General features: G+C 33.0%; 2 protein-coding genes across 3 annotated transcripts; both read right to left on the reverse strand.

The window, feature by feature from the left end:
- Nucleotides 1–10,326: 10,326 nt before the first annotated feature.
- LOC107633962 (transcription factor TCP15) lies at nucleotides 10,327–12,133 on the reverse strand. Of its 2 annotated transcripts, none has more exons than XM_021117451.2 (2): nucleotides 10,634–12,133; nucleotides 10,327–10,457 (listed from the first exon to the last, which is right to left on the reverse strand). In XM_021117451.2, the coding sequence occupies exon 1, from the start codon at nucleotides 11,842–11,844 to the stop codon at nucleotides 10,666–10,668; it is 1,179 nt and encodes a 392-aa protein (XP_020973110.2). In that variant the 5' UTR covers nucleotides 11,845–12,133; the 3' UTR covers nucleotides 10,327–10,457; nucleotides 10,634–10,665. The 2 variants fall into 2 exon arrangements, with proteins under 2 accessions (XP_020973110.2, XP_088366089.1); XM_088509963.1 differs by having other exon boundaries at nucleotides 10,630–12,133.
- An 8,069-nt stretch (nucleotides 12,134–20,202) lies between these two features.
- LOC148572608 (ATP-dependent DNA helicase Q-like 4A) lies at nucleotides 20,203–22,675 on the reverse strand. Its single transcript, XM_088507648.1, has 7 exons — nucleotides 22,520–22,675; nucleotides 22,315–22,439; nucleotides 21,320–21,403; nucleotides 20,976–21,108; nucleotides 20,778–20,892; nucleotides 20,541–20,586; nucleotides 20,203–20,464 (listed from the first exon to the last, which is right to left on the reverse strand). Exons 1-7 carry the CDS (start codon nucleotides 22,673–22,675, stop codon nucleotides 20,203–20,205), a joined length of 921 nt encoding a protein of 306 aa, XP_088363774.1.
- Nucleotides 22,676–24,680: the final 2,005 nt, after the last annotated feature.

A 24,680-nucleotide genomic window follows, 5' to 3' on the forward strand; every position in this document is an offset into this window, starting at 1 on the left:
ACTTCTTGCAGTACTCGATAACCTTCGCAAGGATCTTGCCGGTGACGTTGGAGAGAAGGATGCCGATGTCGGCGCAATCATAAAACGGAAAGAGTACATAAAGAATACGTAAAGATAATAAAATTATGAAAGAATAAGGAAAAAAAAAAGATGAAAAAATTTTATTAACTGTTGATTGATTGAAATTGTAAACTATTAAGGTAAAACTAAATATATATAGAGAGCATTAGCCTATAAGAGATAAAAGCAAATAAAGATAAGATAAGGATAAATAAAGATAAGATAATAATAAAGACTAAAATAATAACTGAATTTGTGTATTTTGTTGGGCTGAATTTGTGGGCCGTGAGACTTCTTTATTGTTGTCATGGGCTAAAGTGGAAGAGTGGTTTAATACGCCCCCGCAAGCTAGAGGATGAAAGGTGTCAAGAACACCAAGCTTATTCAGATTAAGATGGAAGGGTTGAAAAGACAAAGGCTTAGTGAAGATGTCAGCTAGCGGGGAGAAGTTTCATCACTCCAGCTTGAGCTTTTTGTCGAACCAAGTGACAATCAACCTCTAAATGTTTGGTTCGTTCATGAAAAATCGGGTTAGCAGCAATATGAAGAGCACTCTAATTATCACAATATAAAACTAGTGGGCGGATAGGAGAGATGCATAAAAATCGTAACACATTTAGTATCCATTGAAGTTCACAAGTTGTGTTAGCAAGTGCATGATATTCTACTTCAGTGGATGAGCGGGCAACGGTGGTTTGTTTCTTGGTCTTTCAAGAGACTAAAGAACTGCCTAAGAAGAAACAATAACCTATTAAAGATTGCCGAGTATCAGGACATCCGGCCCAATCAGAGTCACTGAAATCGAGAAGCTGAATTTCTGATTTTCTTGGAAGAAAAAGTCCTTTGCTGGGGCTAGTTTTCAGATATTGTAACACATGCTTGGCAGCTTGAAGATGAGATTCAGTAGGAGATACCATAAATTGACGTAATTGTTGAGTGGCATACATGATGTCCGGTCGAGTAGTGGTGAGATAGATAAGATGCCCAACCAAACGGCGATATACAAAAGGGTCAGATACTCAGATAGCAGGGGACTTTTGTCTTGATATAGTCTTGTGGTACTATCCATTGGAACAGAGGCAGGTTTAGCACCTAATAAACCAGAATCCTCCAAAAGATCAAGACAATATTTTCTTTGAGATAAGAAAATTCCCTTCGCTGATTGAGCAACATCAATACCCAAAAAAATATTTTTTGTGGGCCCAAGTCTTTAATTCGAAATTGTTGGTGCAAAGTAGACTTAATGACACCAAGTTCAGAAATGGAATTACCAATGAGAACAATGTCGTCAACATAGACTAGAAGGATCGAAATTTGAGCACCAGTGAATTTAACTAATAGACTATAATTAGATAAGGTCTGCTGATATCCATGAGATAGCAAAAGATGAGAAAGTTTGTCATACCACATACGACTAGATTGTCGTAAACCATACAATGACTTTAGTAGCTTGCAGTATTGATTCGGTCGAGGAGATGTAAATCCGGGTGGCAGAGTCATATAAACATCCTCAGAAAGATCCCCATGTAAAAAAGTATTATTGACATCCAACTGATGTATGGACCAATACTTCATAGAAGCAATGCCAAAACTAATCTAATGGTGGCAGGCTTGACAACAGGGGAGAAAGTTTTCAAGAAATCAACACATTCAGTCTGAGTGAATTCTTTAGCCACAAGGCGTGCTTTATATCAATCAACTGAACCATCAGGCTTGCGTTTGATGCGATAGACCCATTTACAGCCAACCAGCTTAGCGCTTGCATGGCAATCAACAAGACGCCAAGTTTTGTTTAGCTCAAAAGCATCCAGCTCATCTTTCATAGCACTACGCCAATTAGAGTGTTGATTGACATCCTTAAAAGACTTTGACTCAACGTTAGAATGTAGAGATAAAAGAAACTTTTTATGTGAAGATGAAAGAGAAGAAAAAGACATGAGTGAAGATAAAGGATACTTGCACTTTGAGGGAGATTGATTTGTAGAGGTGAGAGAGAATTTGCACAAGTAATCAGCGAGATATGTTGGAGGTCGGTGAAGCCGGTCAGAATGACGAGGATGGGGTTGCTCAGGTGGTGAAGAAGGTGACGGCGGATGAGGAGGTGATGGTGGACTGGTGTCTAGTGCGGAAGGAGAGAAGGGTGTGTGTGTTGAAAGAGATTCGGTGGTCACGGGTTCAACTTGGTTAGGAAACGACAGTGTGAAAAAAGGATAGGTTGTTGGAGAAATAAAGAATTAGATGGAGTTGGTTCAATGGGTATGGGTGAGGGTTCAACTGGAAGGGTTGGTGTTTTTGGGTTATGTGTATTGACTGAAAAATTGTTTGGTTCAGAATTTGCTGTTGGGTTAGAAGGAAAAATTGGGCCATTTGTGTGGACCAAAGAAAAGACTAATTCATAAAATATAAAATTTCAAGAAATTTCAATCTTTTTGTCATCCAAAAGATAGATGATATATCCTTTAAAACCATCTTGAAAACCAATGAAAACACCCTTTTTAGCTTTTGGATCAAATTTTGATCTATTTGTCATTAGGGTAGAAATAAAACATAAACATCCAAAAACTTTAAAGTCATGATAATTTGGTGGATGATTAAATAAAATCTCAAATGGTGCTTTAAAAATAATTGCAGATGATGGAACTCTATTAAGCAAATAAATAACATGTTAACAGTATAAGACCAAAAGGATAATGATAAATTAGATTGAAACATAAGAGCACGAGCTATATTTAAAATATGTTGATGCTTGCGTTCTACTCGTCCATTTTGTTGAGGGGTTTTAACACAACTATGTTGATGAATAATGCCCTTTGAAATATAAAAATCATGTAAAATAAATTTTGATCCATTATTAGAATGGACAGTTTTGACTTTAGAGTTGAATTGTGTTTCAACTAAAGTAATAAAATTCTTTACATGATTTTGCACTTCTCCTTTTGATTTTAACAAAATAAGCCATGTAAAGCGGCTAAAATCATCAACAATAGTAAAAAAATATTTATGATTATGAATAGAATTTTGTCGAAACGGCCCCAAATATCAAAATGTAAAAAATCAAAACTTGCATTGACTTTGTTAAAACTTTGAGAAAATGAAAGTTTCTTTTGTTTAGAAAGATGACAAATGTCACAAGCCTCGTCATGATGCATAGAGATAAAAGAAAAATATTTATATAAATGATTAAGTCTTTGTCCAAAAAGGTGTCCTAAACGAAAATGCCATATATTTGAAGGTGTAATGGGTGGGGATTGGATGAAATTTATGGAATGTGTAGTGGATGGATTTTTACCGAAATTGGGTTCAAAGACATATAATCCTCTCTCATTCTGTCCAAATTAATCGTCCCCAAATTGTTGCTATGTAGAGTGCAAGAAGAAGATGAAAAAGTGAGTTCACATATGAATGCTGAAGTAATTTTTGAGACGGAGATAATATTAAAGTTGAAATGAGGTAAATAAAGAACATCATGAAGAACCAAGGATGGTGAAAAGTGAACAATATTTTTATAAGAAATAGTAATTTGAGAACCATTTGGTAAATGAACAATAATAAGAGAAATTTGTGTGTAAGAAATAAACCAAGACAATTTTGATGTAATGTGATATGTGGCACCAAAATCAATGATCCAAGTGTTCAGAAATGAATCTCGATTTAAAAAATTGTTAACAATAGAAAAAGTATTGAAAGAACAAAGATAATGAGTAGTTGGACTTGACAAAAGCTCAAGTTGGTTTGAAGGACGAGTTTTTTTATTGGAAGGAAGTGCCATGAAAGAAGAGTGTTAGGTTGACGAAAAGTCCAAAAGAGGTTCCTAATGAAGTTGCTCGTGTGCCCTTTCTCCTTGACTTAGGACAGAGTAGGGATGTTGATTATTCATAGTGGGAGGGGAGGTTGAAGGGGTTTTAGGATCTAAATTGGTTGGTTTATTCATGGATGTCAGCAGAGCTCAAGAGGAGGATATATAAGTTATCATCTTTTCGGTGAGAAATCACCTTGCTTCTTTTTCGATTTCCTCCCACAATGAATAATCAATCTTCCAATTTAATTGAAGATCCAACCAATCCTTATTAGTGAATCCTACCTCAGCTTTGGTTACCCCGGTTCTTTACCAGCAATTCCATCTGCGCCTCCTTTCTTCCGACAGTTTCGTCTGCATTCTGTTTCAACGGTTCAATTTACATTCTGTTTTAGAAGTTCCATCTGCACTCTTATTGCGCTCCACGCGCTCTTTTTTTATCGCGCTCTACGCGCCCTCTCTTATTGCGTTCTACGCGTCCTCTTTTATTGCGCTCTATGTGCCCTCTAAAGACCATTCTTATTACGCCATTCGCGCATTCTAAAGATCAATCTTATCGCACTCTAGGTTCCTTTTTTTTTTTTTTGAAGATCACTGCTTGCTCTCTCTCCCTCAAACACAGCATCTCCTTTTTTTTTTGCCGTCGGCAGCTCTAGCTCCGCCGTACGCATCTTCCTTTGCGTCACCACGTCAAACGTGTCTTCCTCAACAATTTCATCGGAACTTATGCAAGTTGTGGATTATTGACATCTTACATCCACCAGCTTGCGATGGCGTATTAAACTACTATTCCACCTTAATCCATGACAACAATAAAGAAGTCTCGTGACCCACAAATTCAACCTAACAGAATACATAAATTCAGTTACAATTTTAATCTTTATTATCTTATCTTTATATTATCTTCTTATTTTATTTTATCTTTTTTTTTTTTACTTTCATCTTTCATAAGCCAATATATATATAGTTTTACTTTCATAATTTACAATTCAATTCATTCAATCAACATACAATAAAATTCTTCATATTTTCTTTTCCTATTCTTTCATAATTTTATCACAACACATAATAACTAAATCCTAATTATTATCCGCACGTTCCATATATATATATATATATATATAAAAGTCTTTAAATTGCGGTTAAAGTCATGATTATAATTGTTGTAATTATGGATGTTTAAAAAAAAAAAAAACAGCATAAGCTTAAAAATTAAAACCATGATATATTATTATCATCATCATCTATGGTTGCTTGCTAAACCTTCCAAAATATTAAAATTGCTATATGCACCTAGCTAGCAACAATATTGCTACTATGTATTATAATGGTACAATATATGGTTCTTTCTAGCGAAGAATATCATTAAAAATGGATCTTAACATAGAATAGAAACTGAGTGTAGATGGGTGGTTGAGTATGTCTGTGTGTTTTGAAATAATAATATATTTATAGCTTAGACCCCACACTCTGATGAATGTAACTGTATTTGGTGATGAACCTTAATGATTTTCTGTTTGTATCCAATAGTCTGTTTTCGTCAATTTCACGTACGCAGTGATTATAAAAACATTGCCGTTAAAAGATGGTATCTTCTGATCAAGAATAAAGAAAATTTGCAGAACATAATATAAGCTCAAAAATATTGCTTGCCAATCTCAAATTTATATATGCACTCCTATTTTTTAATCAATTCAGATTCTGCTTGTACTTAACAATAATTTTATTAAAACAGTTTATACGAATTTTTACTTTTTTTTATTGAAAAAGATTTGGTTAATTGCTTTGAACTATCCTGTGGAAACTTTTTGTGTAGAGCAGCATAAATCAATCTTATATTTATTGTATTTCCAAATTAATGGATGCGTGTGAGGATAATTAAATTAAATTATATTGCAAATTCCTAAAATAATAAATTTACTATAATATATTGGATTTATTGGTTAAACATTATTCATATATCAATATTTAAAAATATTATGAGCATACTAAAAATTAGTCGTTATTATTTTTGTATAAATATATATGTTGTACTGTTATTTAATTTATTTTTAATGTATATTTTATATTTTAATATATTATATATTAATAATTAATTTAATAGTTAAAATTTTTAATACACACCTAGCATGTGAATGCTTCTAATAGATATTGTATACAGATTCATTATATGAAAAAATCTGATTCCTTCATCAACTGAAGAAGAGATAGTCTTTGATTTGATTTGGATAGTAAAAATGGTTTGTGGAATAGAAGAGAAGAATTTTTTTATTATCCTAACTTTTACATTTCTAGCTACCTATTCTCATCAAATCTAAAAGCTAGCTACTAACTCTCCAATAATCTCCCACCAATATGATTAATTATCAATTTTTTATTCATAATTAATTAACATAAATTCAAGTTGATCGTTAGCTTAATGTTATCTTTCACTATCATCTCTGAAGTCTGAAGAAAATCGCAACTAATACAAGTAAACCGGTAGGTGGGTTCCACACATTTAATATTTTTAACCATATGTATTTATTGTTAAAGAGGACTCCATACAATATTGAACATTTTGTAACGACTATGAAGGAATTTTTCTATTGAAAAAATAAAAAAAAAATTTAAAAATTATTCAAACTTTAATTTTTTGAATTTAATTTTTTTTAGCAAGTTTGTCATATCCCGGCGAACTGTATAAAAATTATAAATTTCATCGTAATTCCGACAAACTTCAAATTCTTATACTCTTCAATTGCTTTTATGCTTTTAATTTAGAAAAAATATATACTCTTTAATCGTTTCTAAAAAAAGTATATACCATGATAAAAAAATTTATCATCATCAAAATATGACAAATCTTACAAAATTAGTAAGGTTTGCTAGGAGTGCAATAAACTCAATTTAAATATAAAAAAAATGTATTCCAAAATTAAAGTCTGATTTTTTTTAAAAATATTTTTTTTAATTTAGAATAAAAAAATCCCGACTACCGATGATGGATGAGAAGTACGTAACATAAAGGTATAAACTATGACCACATGAAGTACTCAATCAATGACTTCAATTTTTCACTTTTAAAAAATCTATATCAAACTTGTTATTTTGTTATTTTAATAAAATCTTTTATATATATACTCTCATCATTATTGTGAATTTGTGATTAGGGATTTTTTTTCTAATAATTATATTTTCTGTGAGATATAGACAACTTTTCATATTCTCATTGTCATGGGAACGTAAATTCACTATAAATCTAAAACATGAGACTTTTTATACTCTATCTCTTTTTGAATTCTATTTTAAATACCAAAAAAGAGTGTACACAACAATAATGAAAAACACTAATAAATTAAAATTCGAACTATATATTAAATAATCTTCTCATATACATTACACAAAAAATTACTCCCATTATTGCTATATAGTTGGCTTCTCCAAACAACTAATTAATTCAATTTGATATAATAATTCCATTAGTGTTTCAACAAATAAAAGGGGTGCCGCTTTCCTTACTTTCCAGCTCTAAAACAGGTTGTATAGTAATATAAGTAGTCATTTCATTATTTTTAATAGTATACTCTTTTATCTAAAAAAAAGTTAATATTCTGAATTATGCCTAAAAAGATAGAATAATAGCAAAAATAACAATACGAAATAATTGTGCTCACTCAATTGAAACTTTTCAAAATCATATTTTCCAACTAACCCTTGAAGAACCGACATGATTACTTTCTTTGCATTTCTTTAATTTTTTGATGATTGATATAAGAAAATCAGATTGTAGTTATTGTTTAATTCACAGATGGATGGAGATTGGAGAATATATATCTTTTCTTCAATCACTCTCTTTCCCTCCCTCTCTCTGTCTATATAGTAATTAACCTTATTATGAGGTGTCATTTAGCTCATTTTTCCTTTTCGGGGGAGTGATAGATAAACAATGATCATCTTGAACAATATAAACAATTACCAATCAAATAAAAATATATTACATCCTAATTTAATGTTATTAATTAAATTTAAGATTAATTTACTCTTTTAACTCTATTAATTCATATTATTCACATATTATTAAAAAATGTTGTTAATTACCTATACTTTTCCTTTTCGATATTCAAAACAAAATCTACAACATAGTAATAATATTCGGATAATAATAATATCTAAACATTTTAATTAGATTAGTTGTGGGTATGACGTATTTAGTTTGATTTAATTAGTACTACGCCGGAATCTTTTTATCTTTTAAATAGGTTGATGATATTTGTGAAAACAAAAGATAAAATTCTTAACTAAAATTTTAAACTGCCTATGAAACCATCTTTCTCAAAAAAAAAAAAAAAATTATACAATTTTTTTTTTAAATTTGTATAAAATTTATAGATAAATAATTATATCTCCATAAAAACATAGAATTAACATTTAATTTATATTTGCATCATCGACAGTGTAAACATGTTATAACATTTTTATTCTGTAAATAATAAACTTTCCAAAAAAATATATTTAATTAAATAAATGCATAAAACATTTTTAAGATTTGATTAATATTAAACTCTCCATAGCTACTTATATATATGAATTAGTAGCTTTTTAAAACCAAAAGATTCGATTCTTTTAATTAACTTCCTATTTAAGGTACTAGCTTATATATCTTAATTAGTTCCTACCTACAAGTGTACTCGATTACGAGCTGTCCATCCATAATTATTCACTATGCATGTTATTTAACGTTACTTAATTAGTTATGGAATTAAGTTAAGAATAAAAAGAAGATATCTTATATGTTATAACAGTGAAATAAAAATGTTAAAACTTATCTAACTGAATTTATTTAAAAAAAAAAAAAAAACTCGTTCATTTTTTAGATCATACATGATAGTTCATGAAAGTTCAATCATTTTCTTTATCAAAATATAATTATAGTTTTCTCCATTTCAATTTAAAAATATCTGTAAAAAAAATAAGATTAGTAATTCATTATGTGCAATACATTTTTCACTCTAACTCTTGAGTTAGCTTTAATTTGAGGTTATTAGACTTAAATCATATGTTATATGATTCAATATTATTGAGTCATTTGTCTACAAATTAAATGTTTACGCTTCATACAACTATTCTTAAGAATTTATCATTGACTTTAAACTAATTTTTAGAGTTGAGTTAGACTCATTTAATCTCAATTGTAATAAACTAAAAATATTTATTTTCTTATTTTAGGCATTTAAGAGCTTTTCTCATAACATCAAAGATTAATCAAAGTATAATACTTCCAATTCATATAATGCAAACCAAATTAAAGCACCCTATGGATCTGTCTGAAGATTAATCAAAGTATCATATTAGTTGGCGAAACGGAAAATCTAAAAAGAAGCTTAGCCATCTAAAAGCCTAACCCATTAACATTTTGATATAAGCAATGATAAAGCTGGTGGGGGCTGAAGCTGAATTGCAAGTTTCACATGCCATTATATTCATCTTATTATCGTTCATGAAAAACACAACCTAATCTTACAATTCATGAAAACTACAGTAGTTCATATATAATAATGGAGGAGGGAAGAAGGTACAAAATGTCCAATGACTCATATATATAACTTCATCACATGTCCAACAAACAAGTTAAATCATAAAACTCAACTCATAATAAACTAGTAAACGCATTAAAAAAAACTCATGATAAATTCAATTTTAGGATCTTGCCAATTTATATTCTAAATGAGAATTTGTCAAATTTTTCATATATATGATTACACGGCTTATATAAATATACTCTTTAATTAAATCTCTGTATAAGATCACTTTGTCTCACTAGACTAGATACATGTCGTCCTATATTAGGAGAAAGAGAAAGAATATATAATTTGACCAATACTTGCATCTGATGAGTTAGTTTAATAACAACCTATTAATTATGGGCATGGCCATTTTTATATATATATATATAATGCATGTATTGGTCCCTATAAATATATATTATGCAGTAGTACACAGTACAACACACATAATTCACAACTACTGCACGCAGCAGCAGCAGCAGCCATAAGGGATAATGCACCATGCATGTGACAGTTTCTGCATAGAGGGGCATCATCTTCTTTTTCAACCCCATTATTGTTGCAGTAAAAAGACTACGACTTCGTACCATATCATATCTTCATACTTTTACCACCATTCGTACATTATTATAATAATTAGTATGATCGATCACCTACCATAATTTAATTTCCTAGCTCTAAATGAAAACAATTAATGAGCCAAATTTATATATATCGCATGTCTATCTCTTTGTTAAATTACTACACCATAAACATCCATAAATTAAACCTTACCTATGGATAGACATTAGACTACTAAGCCATATGATAAGAAACAAATTACAATTCCACAATCTAGGTGCTGATAATGAAGTAATAAATACCAATAATAGGGACGGTACCTTTAAATTTGGCACAGCCAAAATAGTCGAAGATCAGAATTGATTGCCATGGTAAAAACATATGTATATAAATATGTATGCTTTCTTCTCAAACCCTAACTAACATACATGGATCCTCAGCAAAATCACACCAAAACCGACAACATTCAACTCGCTAAGCAACTAAACTTGTGCCTGCATAATGGAAATTAAAATTAAGAAAACTTAATATTATATATAATACACTTAGAGAAAGTGGAAACCACTATTACTTACTAATTAAATTACTAATGTAGCAGTTAAAATTGAAAATAAAATTATAACAAGAACGAACAACGTAGAATATATATATGATGAGCTCATATACTTGCTTTAAATCTGTAACGACCATTTGATCCTCAGGTCAGGGTTGACTTTGTTGATCACCTCCATCTCCATGGGGTGAATGTTGGCCGCCGCTGCCGTTAGCCATAATAGGCCTGTATGCATTAAGAGCTGCAAGCATTCCCAGGTTACTTTCACTCAGCACTGCACTGCCGCCGCCTCCTCCTCCTCCTCCTCCTCCTAGTTGTTGAGCTTGCAATAGAGCCATTGGAGAAGCAAAATTCATGAAATGAATGCCGCCGGCACCGTTGCCGCTGCCACCAGACATAGCCCCTTTATACATGCTACTATTGTTACCAACCGTTGGAATTGCCCAAATTGGGTCACCGCCATTATTACCACTGCCACCACCAACTCCACCGCCGCCCATCATCCAAAAAGTCGCCGGAATAGAAGCATGAGTCGCCGGAATTGACCCTGAACTCGACTGTAACAAGTAGCTACCCATCATCTGAGTACCCTGGTGCTGTGAGAACACCTCCTCTTGCCTTCTCTTCCTCCCCAAAGCATCTCCTCCGCCGCCACCGTCACCGCTACAGGGCTCTTCCCGAGCCTCTTGCTTGCTTTGCATAATATCATTAACAGCGTTGTTGAAATTCAAGACAGCAGAGTTGTTGTTATTATTATTACTATTGTCACTGCCGGAGAACATGAGTCTTCTAGAATAATCTTCCACCGCCACGTTCCTCACCCATTCGCTGCGGCTCCTAGCGGCGGAGAAGCTGGCTGCGTGGCTAAGGTACGGTGTAGCGGTGGCGGTGGCGCCTCTGAAGTAGTGAGAGGGGGAAGAGATGGTGGATCCTGAGCTTCTAAGCGTGATGTTGAGGGAAGTGAAATTTGCAGGGATAGTACCGGTTCCGGTGGCGGCGATGACGGAGGGCTCAGCCTGTTGGAGGAGCCACTCGATGGTCTCCCCGTCAGACTTGTGGCCGAGCTCTCGCGTCAGCTGGAACACCCTGGCAGCGGCTGCAGCCGGCATACGGATGCGTCGGCCGCGACCGTCGACCTTGGTGTGCCTGTCTTTTGTGGAAGCTCGCTTTGGCGGCAGCTTCTTGGCAGCAGCGGCGGGTCCATCCTCTGATGGCGGCGGCTGCTGAAGATCATCTTTCTTATTGTCTAAGAGTTGGAGTGGAAAATTAGGTCTGGTGCGGATCCCATTTTGATGGTGGTCAGGCTCCATGATCGTTTTCTCACTCATATTATGAAAAAAGAAAAATAAAATAAAATATGTGTGGGGTTTACCTCCTTTCTTTTTTAATATAAATAAATTAGAAAAGAAGAAAGAAAAGGAATAGGTTATGTTAATAAGCAGCGGAGATGAAAGTGGAGCATGTATGGCATGGGGATGGAATTCCTTTGAGATATGACTTGTTCCTCTCTTTCTCTCACTCTATACACTGACACAGGATAAAGGAGAGAGATAACAACCCCAACCATTGCAACCTTTAAGCAACAATATAATCATATTCACTACCAATAATATGCCCACTATCTCTTTCTTTTCATATATACCTATTCAATTCTCTACAAATATTTAACCTTCAACAATATAAACCATCATTTTAACCTATGTGTAATTAATTCATTATTATATTCAAAAACCATTAGTAAATCTCTATTTTTTCGAAAATGAGTTGAAATTGAGGGAGAGAAATAACATGAGAATGTAATATGCATCACTAAAATTTAAGCATTTTTTTAGTATTAAAAGTGATTGATAAAATAATTAAAATGATATAAGAATTATCTACTTTTATAATAAAAAGGTACACTTAGTAGTTTATCAAGAATCAGTATAAACATAATAAAGGTTAAATCTTTTCTTTTCTCAAATATTTGGTGTTATTATAAATGTTGTTTCTTTTTTTTTTTTTTTGTCATATTTGTGTCTTGTAACTTTTAACATTTTAAAAGTGAATCACGTTATCCATTCTTAATACTCAATAAAGAAATTAATATTGAAGGTAATGATATATATGGTAAGAGAAAGTATAGGGAGCCAATGGAATATTTGTACAATATGTACAATAGAAGTTTAGAAAATATTAGAGATATAACTATTAGTGCTACCTTTTTCCATCAGCAAAAATTTTTGAGATGAGTGGTATCATGACATGGTATCAGAACTTTAGATCTGAAAGATCAAAAGTTTATTTTGTAACTCATATAACCCATTATACACATTGTACAAATATTTTATTGGCTCCCTAGCAAAACTCATGTGGTAAATGTTCATATAGCAAGCTTTTATGGAATTACCATTGTAAATAAATTTGAAAAAAGTTAAAAAGTAATACATTAGAAGCAGAAGATTAAAAAAAATTAACTAATAAAACATTCATAATATTTTATTCTTTTTTCATATCCACGTTAGAGTCATCAAAATGAGCAAATGAGCGAATTTCAGATAAGAAAATTCTAGGAGGTCAGTAATGTTTGTGTTTTTTGGCCAGCACTTAATCATCAAAACAAAAGTGAGTAATCTTTCATTATTAGATGTAATTTCACACCATTAAAAATACTATTGATGGCCAATTGATAATTACAAAACACCAAAATTGCTGACCCCCTAACATTCCTCTTTGAGATAAATAGTCTCGAAAGCAAGGTAAAATTGAAAAAATGAGTTGACTTACTTTTTTTAGGAGTAAAAAAAAATGTCAGTTCGACTTGTTCATTTAAACCGACGAGTTAAAAAAACGTTTATATTTTTTAAATTGTATGTATTTTTAAAGTACTAGATAGTTTTAAGATTTTAGTACCTAGATATTCGTACAACATTTCATTTACATATTTCTATATTAAACTAACTAAAACTAAAAGCCTCAAGAACAAATTACAATAACAAATCTTAAAATCTATAATAACCAGAATAGTGTATAATATAAACTGAGTCTTATATTATTATTAAACCAGCATCATGCATAATTTTCTTCATTTAGTGTGTGTAAATGTAAATAATGTGTTTAGTGTTTATTGTTTATTTATTTATATATTAAAAAAATTAAACGAATTAATTCATACTCTATTTTAACTCGAATTCATTTAAGGAAAAATCTAGTGGCAGCAATTTTATTAAATTTTGGCCAACATGTAACCAACAAAAAAATGTGAGCCATTGGATAAAATTTCATACCAATCTCACACCATTAAATCATCATTGATGGCTATTTGATGGCTACTAATAACAAAAATTGCTGGTCTCTAACATTGCTCTTCATTTAATTTACGCGTTATTATTCAGCTTGAATTAGATAGACTTATTCCAATTTTTAAATTATTAATATTTTTACTAGCTCAATTCACATCTTTTTTCCAAGTTAACTGAACTAAGCTTTTCTCGAATAAATTGTATAAAAAATTAGAATTTGAAAAGATATATATATTGTCTTTGATTAGGGTTTTTAATGAAAATAATATTGAGTCACTTTTGGTATTTGAAATAGAAAAAAATAATAAATAAATAAATAAAAAACGTTGAAGATGTTGATTGAGAAAGCACGTGCGGTGGTGGCTGTGGTTGATGGTTGATCATAATGAGAAGAGAGAGTGGTGTGGTGGCCTGAGACTGAGTAGTAGTGGATGTGGATCCCATTTCATTCAACTCATCATTGTCCCTTCTTCTATCTTCTCTATCCTCTCATCTCCTTTACACCTTTATTTATTGATTTCTCCTTTCAATTTCCCTTCATATGCCTTCTTCCTCTCATCTCATTCCTCACTTTTTCTTTCAAATTAAAATAAAGCCTAATCCTTTACACATACAAAAATAAAAATATACTTCATTGTGCGCCAAATAATGTTTGCACCTCACTCGTTTTCTCTCTTCAAACACAATACAATGAAAGGGTAAGTTATATTAGTTATATATGAACAAACTGATTGATTGTTGTTGTTGGAGTTAGAAAGTAAACAAAGAATATAATAAAACATAACTGTAACTACTTGTCAAGAAAATAATTTCTTGAACTGCAAGTTATTTCTTTTTTTTTTTATTTTCAAAAGCTATAAAGAGAATATATAAAATTTTATATTTTTGGCAAAAAATATTCATAGAAATAAATTATTCTTGGAAATAAAATAATATATTTGTCATGAAAAATAATTTTAAAATAAATTAAAATTCTTTTTAAAAAAACACACACACTAAATAAATAATGTCCTATTTTTTGGAGAGAGCCGGGATAATATAGGTATTTTTATAAATATATTCAAGGAGGATACCTTATTAAATTATATAAAAAAATATAAAAAGAAAAATATACATGAATTAAAATCGTTCATCATAATTGAAGAACCATTCAAACAGATCAAAATCAATCGATCGAATGAATGCTGGACTTCATCAAATGACGTAAGTACTCTGTTATAACACTACAAAAAACAAGGGGTTTAGTCACGAAAAAAACTGTGGCTAAATTTCAAAATAATGGTAGCAACCATACATTGTCCACGAAAAAATATTTGTAGTTAATTAGGGAGTTGCATTTTTAATTTATCATGATTTTAGAGTTATTAGCCATGATTTTAATTTATTATATATTTGTTATTATTATTATATATATTATTCAATTAAAAATTTAATATAATAAGTTTTTTAATTAAATTTAAAAATTTATTATTATGAATAATGAGAAATAAATCTTTTATAATTTAATTTAAACTGTTTTTCGTTATAAAATTATTAAAAAGACATTAATAATCTGGATAGATAAATATTTATATAATGGTCTTCATTAGATGAAAATTAATAGATCTTATTTATTAAATTATATATATATGATGCATGTAACACCCTACCACACTGAACTTTATGCTTAAGCCGTAAAACAAAGGTGGTGTGGTATTATGACCTCTATTATATAATGTATATATATATATATATATATATATATATATATATATATATATAATAGCGGAAATATTATAATATACTAGGAGTCTTGAAGAATAGATGAAATAAAAATCGCGAAATAAAAGCGCAACGCTCAAGAAACGAGTTAACTTGCGTGCTAAGAAAACTATAACTATCAAACATAAGATAATAAAAGTAGGAATAGAGTGCCAAAGATACAAAATAACAAGCTCCTAACTCAGCCCGCGAAACTAAGGCTGGCCAGAGAATATTCACATCCAAAACCCAGAGGTACATAAACAAAATCCTATTTCTCCATAAACCTCTAAGAGGATAAAAAAGAACAAGTTATGCAGAGAGAAAGCTAAGTACATATATATACATCACTGTACAACAAAATAACCCAGTAACCACTTCGCTTCAGGAGTCTAGACGCCTAACGAGATCTCTCTCGACCTGCATCTGAAAAATAACAACATAGTATGGGGTGAGAACCAGAGGTTCTCAGTATGGTAAAGGTGCCACACACATAATATATAAGGTCCTGGGAATGCCAGTGACAATCCTAGAATGCCGACACTCAGATTATAGATCTTAAAGTATTAAACAAAAGCCATAAGAGGTGGCTTTCTAAAAGTAACCAAGCCTAACTTAACCCAATATTAAATCTAAGTCTCATACTGCTTTTCCTCCATACCTCCACCTCTGTCAGCATTTCATAGACAAATAAACAGATAAAAGCAAGCATAAGAAGGTTACAAATATTGCAGGTAACAAATATACATTTAGCATGGCAAGTACACTTAGGCACACCTAGTTAATGCACAAACAAGTAATTCAAGTAGTATGCATATGATGCATGTCTGTCCTATGGCTAATGAGTCTCATCTGTCAGTTATCAATACAACCCGATAAGTCCAGTTTGCTAAACCATTAGACTGTCCCCCGCCGTGCATCCCCAAGAGTCTATGCATAGTTTTTTCTCAAATAATTAATATTGATCAATGGGGGTTAATATTCCCGAGAATTTATAAGTCCCCGGTTACCCTTACGTTGTAGGGTCAACAGAGTATCGAGTTTTCGACTTGGTACCGTGGTGGCAAGCTATGGTACTTTGTCCAAGGAGTCTCGTATCTCAGATCATTTAATTAATCAAGTCAAGTATCACACATGATATCATTCATTTGATTATTCAAGCCAATTATCATACATGATCATTCGTAACATCTCATAACCAATTCATCACTCTTCAGCTTTACTTCACCTTCAAGTTATCCCCATTTCTTAACTTCATCTGATTTATCAGGTTTAATACTACTATTTATGACGAAAAGAATGAAAATAGAGGTTCAGAAGTTTGAAACAGAGTTTAAAACCCAAAAAATCATGTTTGCTAGAAGAGGGGCCATGCGTACGCGTGGGAATGTAACAAAATGCAGCTCGCGCGCGCGTCCCCTTGTCACGCATACGCGTGAATGAATACTTCATGTCACGTGTGCGCATGGGTCATGCGTACGCATGGACACGCTTGCTAGTTCCTTACGCGTACGCATAAGACCAGTCGCGTACGCATTGCCAAAAATCCATGCCATGCGTACCCGTGGGCCACGCGTACGCGTGGACGTATGTTCTTTAAAAAAAACAAATTCAGTAGCAAAGCTGTAGAATTGTGAAAAAACCAGTTTTTAGGTATAATCTTCCAACACCCATAACTTCTTCGATTTAAAATATTTTCCACCCGTTCTTCGAATGGCATAAACTTCATGAACCCAATTTTCACTTTAAAACAAGTTTGAAACAAATTGAGGATCTGAAATCAAAGTTATGCCTCGTCGAAGTTCGGCTAAAAACCAAAGTTTGCAAAACTCCTTAACCTCCATTTCATTGTTTTCTTTCATTCACAAATCAGCCATTTCACACTTGGAATCAACTCTATTACATGTTATACCCCAGCCACATGATCTCTCACTGTTTCTTATCATCCATCACACAACAACATAGCTCAATTCCACACCTCAATAATCTCTTTATACATTTAATCAATGTAAACATAACCACATCATCATCAACTCAACAATTATCACATTATTGTCCATACATCCACAATTACCATCACATATCCATCTTTCACCATAAATGTTAAGAACACTACACATTGTATATTTTCATGCGTTTCAACTTATCCTAAGGTCATCTAGCCTAAGTTTTCACAGAACATTATATATTAAATGCAAGAAACCTAAACTATACCTTGGCCGATTCCCACGTAGCGACCAATGCAATTCACCCAACACAAACACAGCCTTAAAGCTCAACAAAATACTAATGCCCAGCCTCCACCAAATTTCCAACGTCCACAATTTCAAACTCTAATTATTTATTCACAACCTAATACACATTCATAAAACATATATAGCCAATTTAATACTCAAAATATAAATTTAGTAATTTAAATCGAATTTATGGTATTCTCACCTTATCCAAGCTTCATATAAGCAAGAGTGAACGTTTTTCTTAAGCTAATTGGATCCTAAAACATCAAAAAGTAAAGAAATTCAATACCCTTACAATATTTTCGAAAATTGGGAAAAAGGAGTGACTGAGAGTGATTAATGGCTTACCTATAAAATTATTTCGGTAGAAACATAGAGCTCGATGCGATGGATGCGTGACCGCAAATGGTGCGGCAATCGGAACTCAGACGAAGGAGTTACGGGATTTTGAAATCACCGCAAGGGTTTCGGGAAATTAACTTCTCTTCTCCTCTCCCTGTTATGTTTCAGCACTGTTCTGCTGATTGACGAAGAAGAGAGGTTTTGGTTCATTTAATTGCTGGGCCGGTTGAGCCCACAGGCCCGGTTTGGATCCGGTTCGGCCCGTTCGGTCCAATCTTGGACCGTTTTCTTCGAAATTAATGTCAAAATTTTCGTTTTCATGAGCTCTATTCTAATTTAATATAATATTCACATTTCTAATTTTTTTTGTTAAAAACTAATTTATTGACTAATTATTTACTAATTTAACAGGGTTTACAATCCATTTAGAGATATGACTATTGAACTGATCCATTTGGTATTTCGTACCTATATACAATATTTTGCCACTATATTTCATATACTACTCTCTCTCCGAACCGCTTTAATCAATAGTTTATTGGTCCAACTGTAGTTCAATCGAAAAAATTATTTTATAATAAAATAATAAATAAATTATAAATAAACATTCTTAAATATAATTATAGTCTAATATAAACTTCAGACAACATCCAAATTCAAATTTAATGCATTACATGAAATAACAATGTCAAAAGCTCGACAATATTTCTTTTTTATAGTAGAAGTACATTCATCAAAATGTAATGACAATGTTAAATTAGTGGTTATGTATAGACCCAACAATAATGTCATCAAATAAAAATGTACCAGAAGTAGTATTTCACTGGCACTTTTTAATAAGTCTTTATATATTTTTGCTTTTATTTTATCCTATTTCAGTTACCTAAATTTTACAATAGTTGATTGTGATTTTCATTTTGTTGTGTTACTTGTAATAATAATAATATAAGTTGTAAATGCTCATATACGATCTTTTAACTTCAACAAAAACTTCAACCCAACTTAATCTCCTGAGCTAAATCCTGATGAAAATGCAACTCATGATCTTTCGATCATATCCAACTCACAGGAAAACAGATAATGCCAAGAGATTTGAAAGACTCACAACCAAATCTATACATCTTATGAAAAATAATTCAGAACAAAGATATAATTTCATTATCAATTTTTTCTTTGTTGTTATCTCAAACAAGACTTATCATGGAGAAGGTTTGGCACTCTTTATAGCAAGCCATATGCTGCCACTTAAGAAAGATGGTATAATTGGTGAAGGGCTTGGTCTCTTGAATCCTTGCCACCCTCACCCAGATGAGTACTCTTTTGTGGCGGTGGCACGACAAAAAAAAAGGGTTAAAATGGCGGTTTTTTAAGGTAATTACGGCGGTTACAACCGCCATTATTGCCGAAAATGGCGCCTCCAAGAAACGCCGGAATTCTGGGCGCCATTCTGGTTATTACGGCGGTTTTCTGAAAACCGCCGTAATAACCAGTGGATAATACGACGGTTTTTTGGCGGTTAAAATGGCGGTTTTTAACCGCCATTTTAACCAAATAAAACGGCAGTTTTGTTGTTGTTTAAAATGGCAGTTTGTAACCGCCGTTTTTACCTGGGTTTAATGGCATCCTCCTTGTTTAAAATGGCAGTTTGTAACCGCCGTTTTTACCTGGGTTTAACTCCTCGTTTAAAATGGCATTTATAACCGCCGTTTTTACCCAGGTTTAATGGCATCCTCCTCGTTTAAAATGGCGGTTTGTAACCGCCGTTTTTACCTGCATTTAATGGCATTCTTTTCGTTTAAAATGGCATTTCTAAACGCCGTTTTTACCATGGTTTAATGGCATTCTTTTCGTTTAAAATGACATTTTTTAACTGCCGTTTTTACTATTATTTTTATCTTGTTAAATAAATAATTTTTTTATTAAAATTCCACAATAACAAAATCATAATCTATAGACAAAATATTATATAATTCAAAAGTATTAAACATAATATATGATTTTTTAGTATTACAAATAAAAAGTAATAACTCCTATACAAAGTATCAAACTAAGAAATATTGTTAGTTCTATTACATTGGGAGTTTTCCTAGAGATGCTCAACAAATTTGCTACAGATCATTCCAACATTTTCATTGTTCATACTCATCATCACTGTAAGCTCAACAAATTTGATTTTTTTAGTCAACTCATCATCATCCTTAAGATTTTTATCTAGGCCTCCATTTGCATCTCGTCTCCTTTTTGCAGAATCAGCACTGCCATTGCTGCTTTTATCCAACTTGTAATACTCATTAATAGTATTTTCAATGGTTTCCAGTATCTGATCACCATAATTGCTTACCTTGGCCCTGTGTTAAACAGAAACATCTGTGAATGCCGACTCAGTTAACCAGTACATTTGATTAATTCGTAGAATGAACTTACTTGCTCATGCCATTGAGTTCAAGGAGTTCTTCCTTTGTTCTTAGTACTTCAACAGAGAATTACTATATATATATATATATATATATATATATATATATATATATATATATATATATATATATATATATATATAACAGAAACAGCAGCTCATCAGATGCTTAGCATTCAAAGACAAAATTTCAATTGAATTAAACTATTCATAATCCATTACTGCACAAGATTAAATGAGCTCTATACAGAGAACTTGTGTAACTAACCATAATACGTGGTGAGCCAAGACATTGTCTCCAGATTCACCAAGAATAGTTGCCCGCAGCAACCGCAGTGCTGAGTATAACTTTGCTGAAAGATTCTGAAATAAAGTTCTATCAAAGACAATTCAAGACAGATTAGAAAATTGAACAAAAAGGACCGTAAAGAAAACCCATTATATACCATGTCAACTTGAGTTTGGGGCTGAGCAGGAGTATCAATTTGATGACTATTTTGTTTTCCAGATGTCAGAGATCCTTTAGTTGGAGTGAACTCGTACTTCGGTAATTTTGATGCTTTTATGGACGATGGGAACCTACAACATTTCAGGATGCTATTAAGTAGGAATATAATGCTAAGAAAGAGTGTGTTGTAGATGTTAAAAATGAGGCTAGAGAAGGTTGAGACAAGAATTCAAAGTAACTTTGATGTATCAAGCTAACAATATCTGAGTGCTAACAGAATTGGACCCCCAAAATTCTGACTGACAGATTCAATCAAGAAATAGCTTCATGAGATCGACAAACCTCCATATAATTCTCTGGCCCCCCAGCAACAGGTTGCGGACCTTGGGGTCATTTACCTGCAAATTTAAGTATTGGCATTTTAGCCTTTAGCAATCCTTATCAATACAAAGCACTTGGAAAAGAACAGTCAAGCATATAAGAAAAGCATTTACTGCACCACACAAACTGGATAGTAAATAAAATAAAGCAATATGTTGCAATTTCCAACAGACAATTATATTTACAAAACAAGGAATGCGATTACTGGAGTACAAAACATTTTCCCTAATGCTTAATCACACCAAAAATGTTGCATATAAGGTAAGGCATCCATGAATAAGTATGGAATGAAGATAAGGAGAAATAGTGTCTTTACATGGTACCTAACTGAGCTACATTAGCATGCTGCTTTACTAATTTACAAAAGGCATCTATACTCAAAATCAAGGACGCTTCCTTTTCCTGCAAGCAAATGACAATGCATAAGCACCTAATAATTTACCATAATGAACAATTCAAGGTCAACTATGAATGAGACCACCAGAAACCTAAGCAACAAAGAGAAAGAACCTTCTCAAAGTAGTATATAATTACAAAAAGACTATATAGATCCAAAAAAGCATCCACATATATGCTCAATCATCATCTATAAAATACAACAGCAACATCACAAAAGATCAATGAAAATTAAAATACACAAAAGAACCAGCATTCTTTGTTTTTTTAACCCGCCACAAAATTAGTGCCATTTTGACCAATATTTTTTGTATTGAGACCAAATACCAGATTTTGAATCAACAAACCAAAATCAAACTCTAGGTAATCAAACTCTAGCTTGTATATGAGAGCTAACTTGGAGCATCAAATAATGAATCAGCTAGAAAGGTTAGTAATGACAAAGAAATCATAATAAATCAGCTAGAAAGATTAGTAATGACAAAAACCTTGGAGATTGGAGAATACTACATTAATATCAACTTATCGAGATTGGAGAATACTACAAGTAATCTTCTTACCTAGAATGGTACTTATCAGAAGCTGCTCCCATCACAAGCTTCTTGATATTATGCTTGCAGATAAGTTCTACAATCCCTTTTTCAATGCAATCCTTATCAATAATATGCAGTTTCTCTGCCTCTGCCTGTATCATAATTAGCCAAAGATCAAAGAGTTTCACAAACCATACTGCCTATGCAATGAGAGAAATTTGAAAATACTTACCCCCATTCTCCTGCAGATGAGAAGATAGTCATTCAGAATATTATGCATGCCTTGTTCTTCATTTTCTTGATGTTCTTGAACTCGATGCTCTCCGGCTGCACTTTCTAGAAAATTAGCACCCACTAGAGACAAATAAATTGTTAAGTTAAACACCATTTTCATTTCTCAACAACAATATAACAAAATGAGGAGGTTAAGGAAAACAAATCAAAGAAAAGGATCAAGAAATTGGATGATACAAATGTTGCTTCAAGGTTATTATGATATAAATTAAAAAAAGGTTCTGGCTCAGTATAATAACAACCATAGTAAAAGCTATAATTGAACCCTGTCATTTTATTAAACACAACATAAGCATTCATTCACACAGCAACGAAAATACATTTATTTTTTAAATAAAGAAAATCTAAATAATTACAGTTAGACAGTTAGTTGACTTAGCATTATATATGTCAATCTTCATATTCAAACCTGATCGGGACCACTACAAAGTCGGCATTATAAACCATAACTCGGCAATTTACGTTATTATTCGGCGTTACAGTCACTGGTCGGCAATCAATGTCATTTATTGGAAAGTAACGTTACAAATCAGCTCAACGGACTACTTCACAAAATGAAACGTCTAAACTAACATTCACCCTTATTATTGCTCTTGAATACGGGCAATAAAGCAGGAACGTAACCAACTTATACACTATCATCTATAAAAAGGTATGATCTTCTATTCTAAAGGAATAAGAAATTCTCAATACTAACTTAAGATTCGGAGTGCCTTTGCAGGTATACTCCCCCCTTGTTTCTTGCTCAAAGCTCTACGTGATTCACTTTTGGAGAAAAGCTCGGCTTATCACGGTACTTGAGAAGTCGGCCCCGAAGGTAATAGCTCGGAACCAACTTCCAGAGACTAAGCTCTCCTTCTCCAGGTATCCATACAGGAACAATTGGCGCCCACCGTGGGGCCGAGAATATAAAACTCTCTTCCTATATTATCGGCCTCAAATTTCCCATCTTGAAGTCATGACTGAACAACCTCCACCCTCGCCATCCGAATTGCTCCGGATGGTGACCGAGTTGCGACAAGTCGTGGCTGAAGAGAACCAAAGAATGGCAAATCAAATCGCCAACTTGAATAATGCTCGAACTGAAAACAATGATCGACAAGAACGGACAGAAGAAGCCGAGCAGCAGTCAGGGCCAACACATGTCTCAGACACTGCTCGGAACGAAGGGGAGCAGCCTGAACATAATGAAGATACTCAGAAAAACATCGGAGATGACGATCAGGAAACCTCCCCTGGACCATTCACGGCAGAAGTGATGAACTTCGTGCTACCCCGAAGGTTTACCCTGCCAACCACCTTAACTCCGTATGATGGGTTAGGTGATCCGAAGAAATACATCAAAAAGTTCACCTCCATAATGATAGTAAACGGTGCATCTGATAAAGTTTTATGTCGCTGTTTTCCATCTTATTTAGACGGCCCTGCACTTGATTGGTTTTGTTCTTTGCCTGCAGGTTCTATCTCTCGATTCCGAGACATATCAAAACCCTTTGAGGAACACTTTGCTGGATCCGCCATCTACCTCCACGATTCCGATTACCTGAACACAATCAAGCAAGGCCAACATGAAAGCCTCAAGGACTACATCACGCGCTTCACAAAGATAGCCATAAGCATACCTGACCTCCACCCCGAGGTAGAACTGCACGCCATCAAAAGTGGATTAAGACCAGGAAAGTTCCAAGAAACCATTGCTGTGGCCAAACCAAAAACTATGGCCGAATTCCGCGAAAAAGCTAGGGGACAGATTGACATTGAAGAACTTCGACAAGCTCGGAAAACAGAAAGGCCTCACTATAAGGACGACGACAAGCCACGGGACAGCAAGAAGAATTTCAAACCAATCCCACGATATGAGACCTACACCAAATTCAACACCAAGCGCGATGACATCATCAAGGAGATCTTGAATTCGAAGTTAATCAAGCCACCACGAAAAGCTGGCAACTACCCAGATTCAAAAGGCACAGACCGCTCGAAATACTGCTCTTTCCACCAGAAGCACGGACATAATACCGACGACTGCATCATCGCCAAAGACCTGCTAGAGCGATTAGCTCGGCAAGGTCATCTGGACAAATTCATCGGCGGACACA

Source organism: Arachis ipaensis, chromosome B3 (genome assembly GCF_059453495.1).
Source record: "Arachis ipaensis isolate K30076 ecotype BB chromosome B3, ASM5945349v1, whole genome shotgun sequence".
In the NCBI taxonomy this organism is placed as follows: Eukaryota; Viridiplantae; Streptophyta; class Magnoliopsida; order Fabales; family Fabaceae; genus Arachis; species Arachis ipaensis.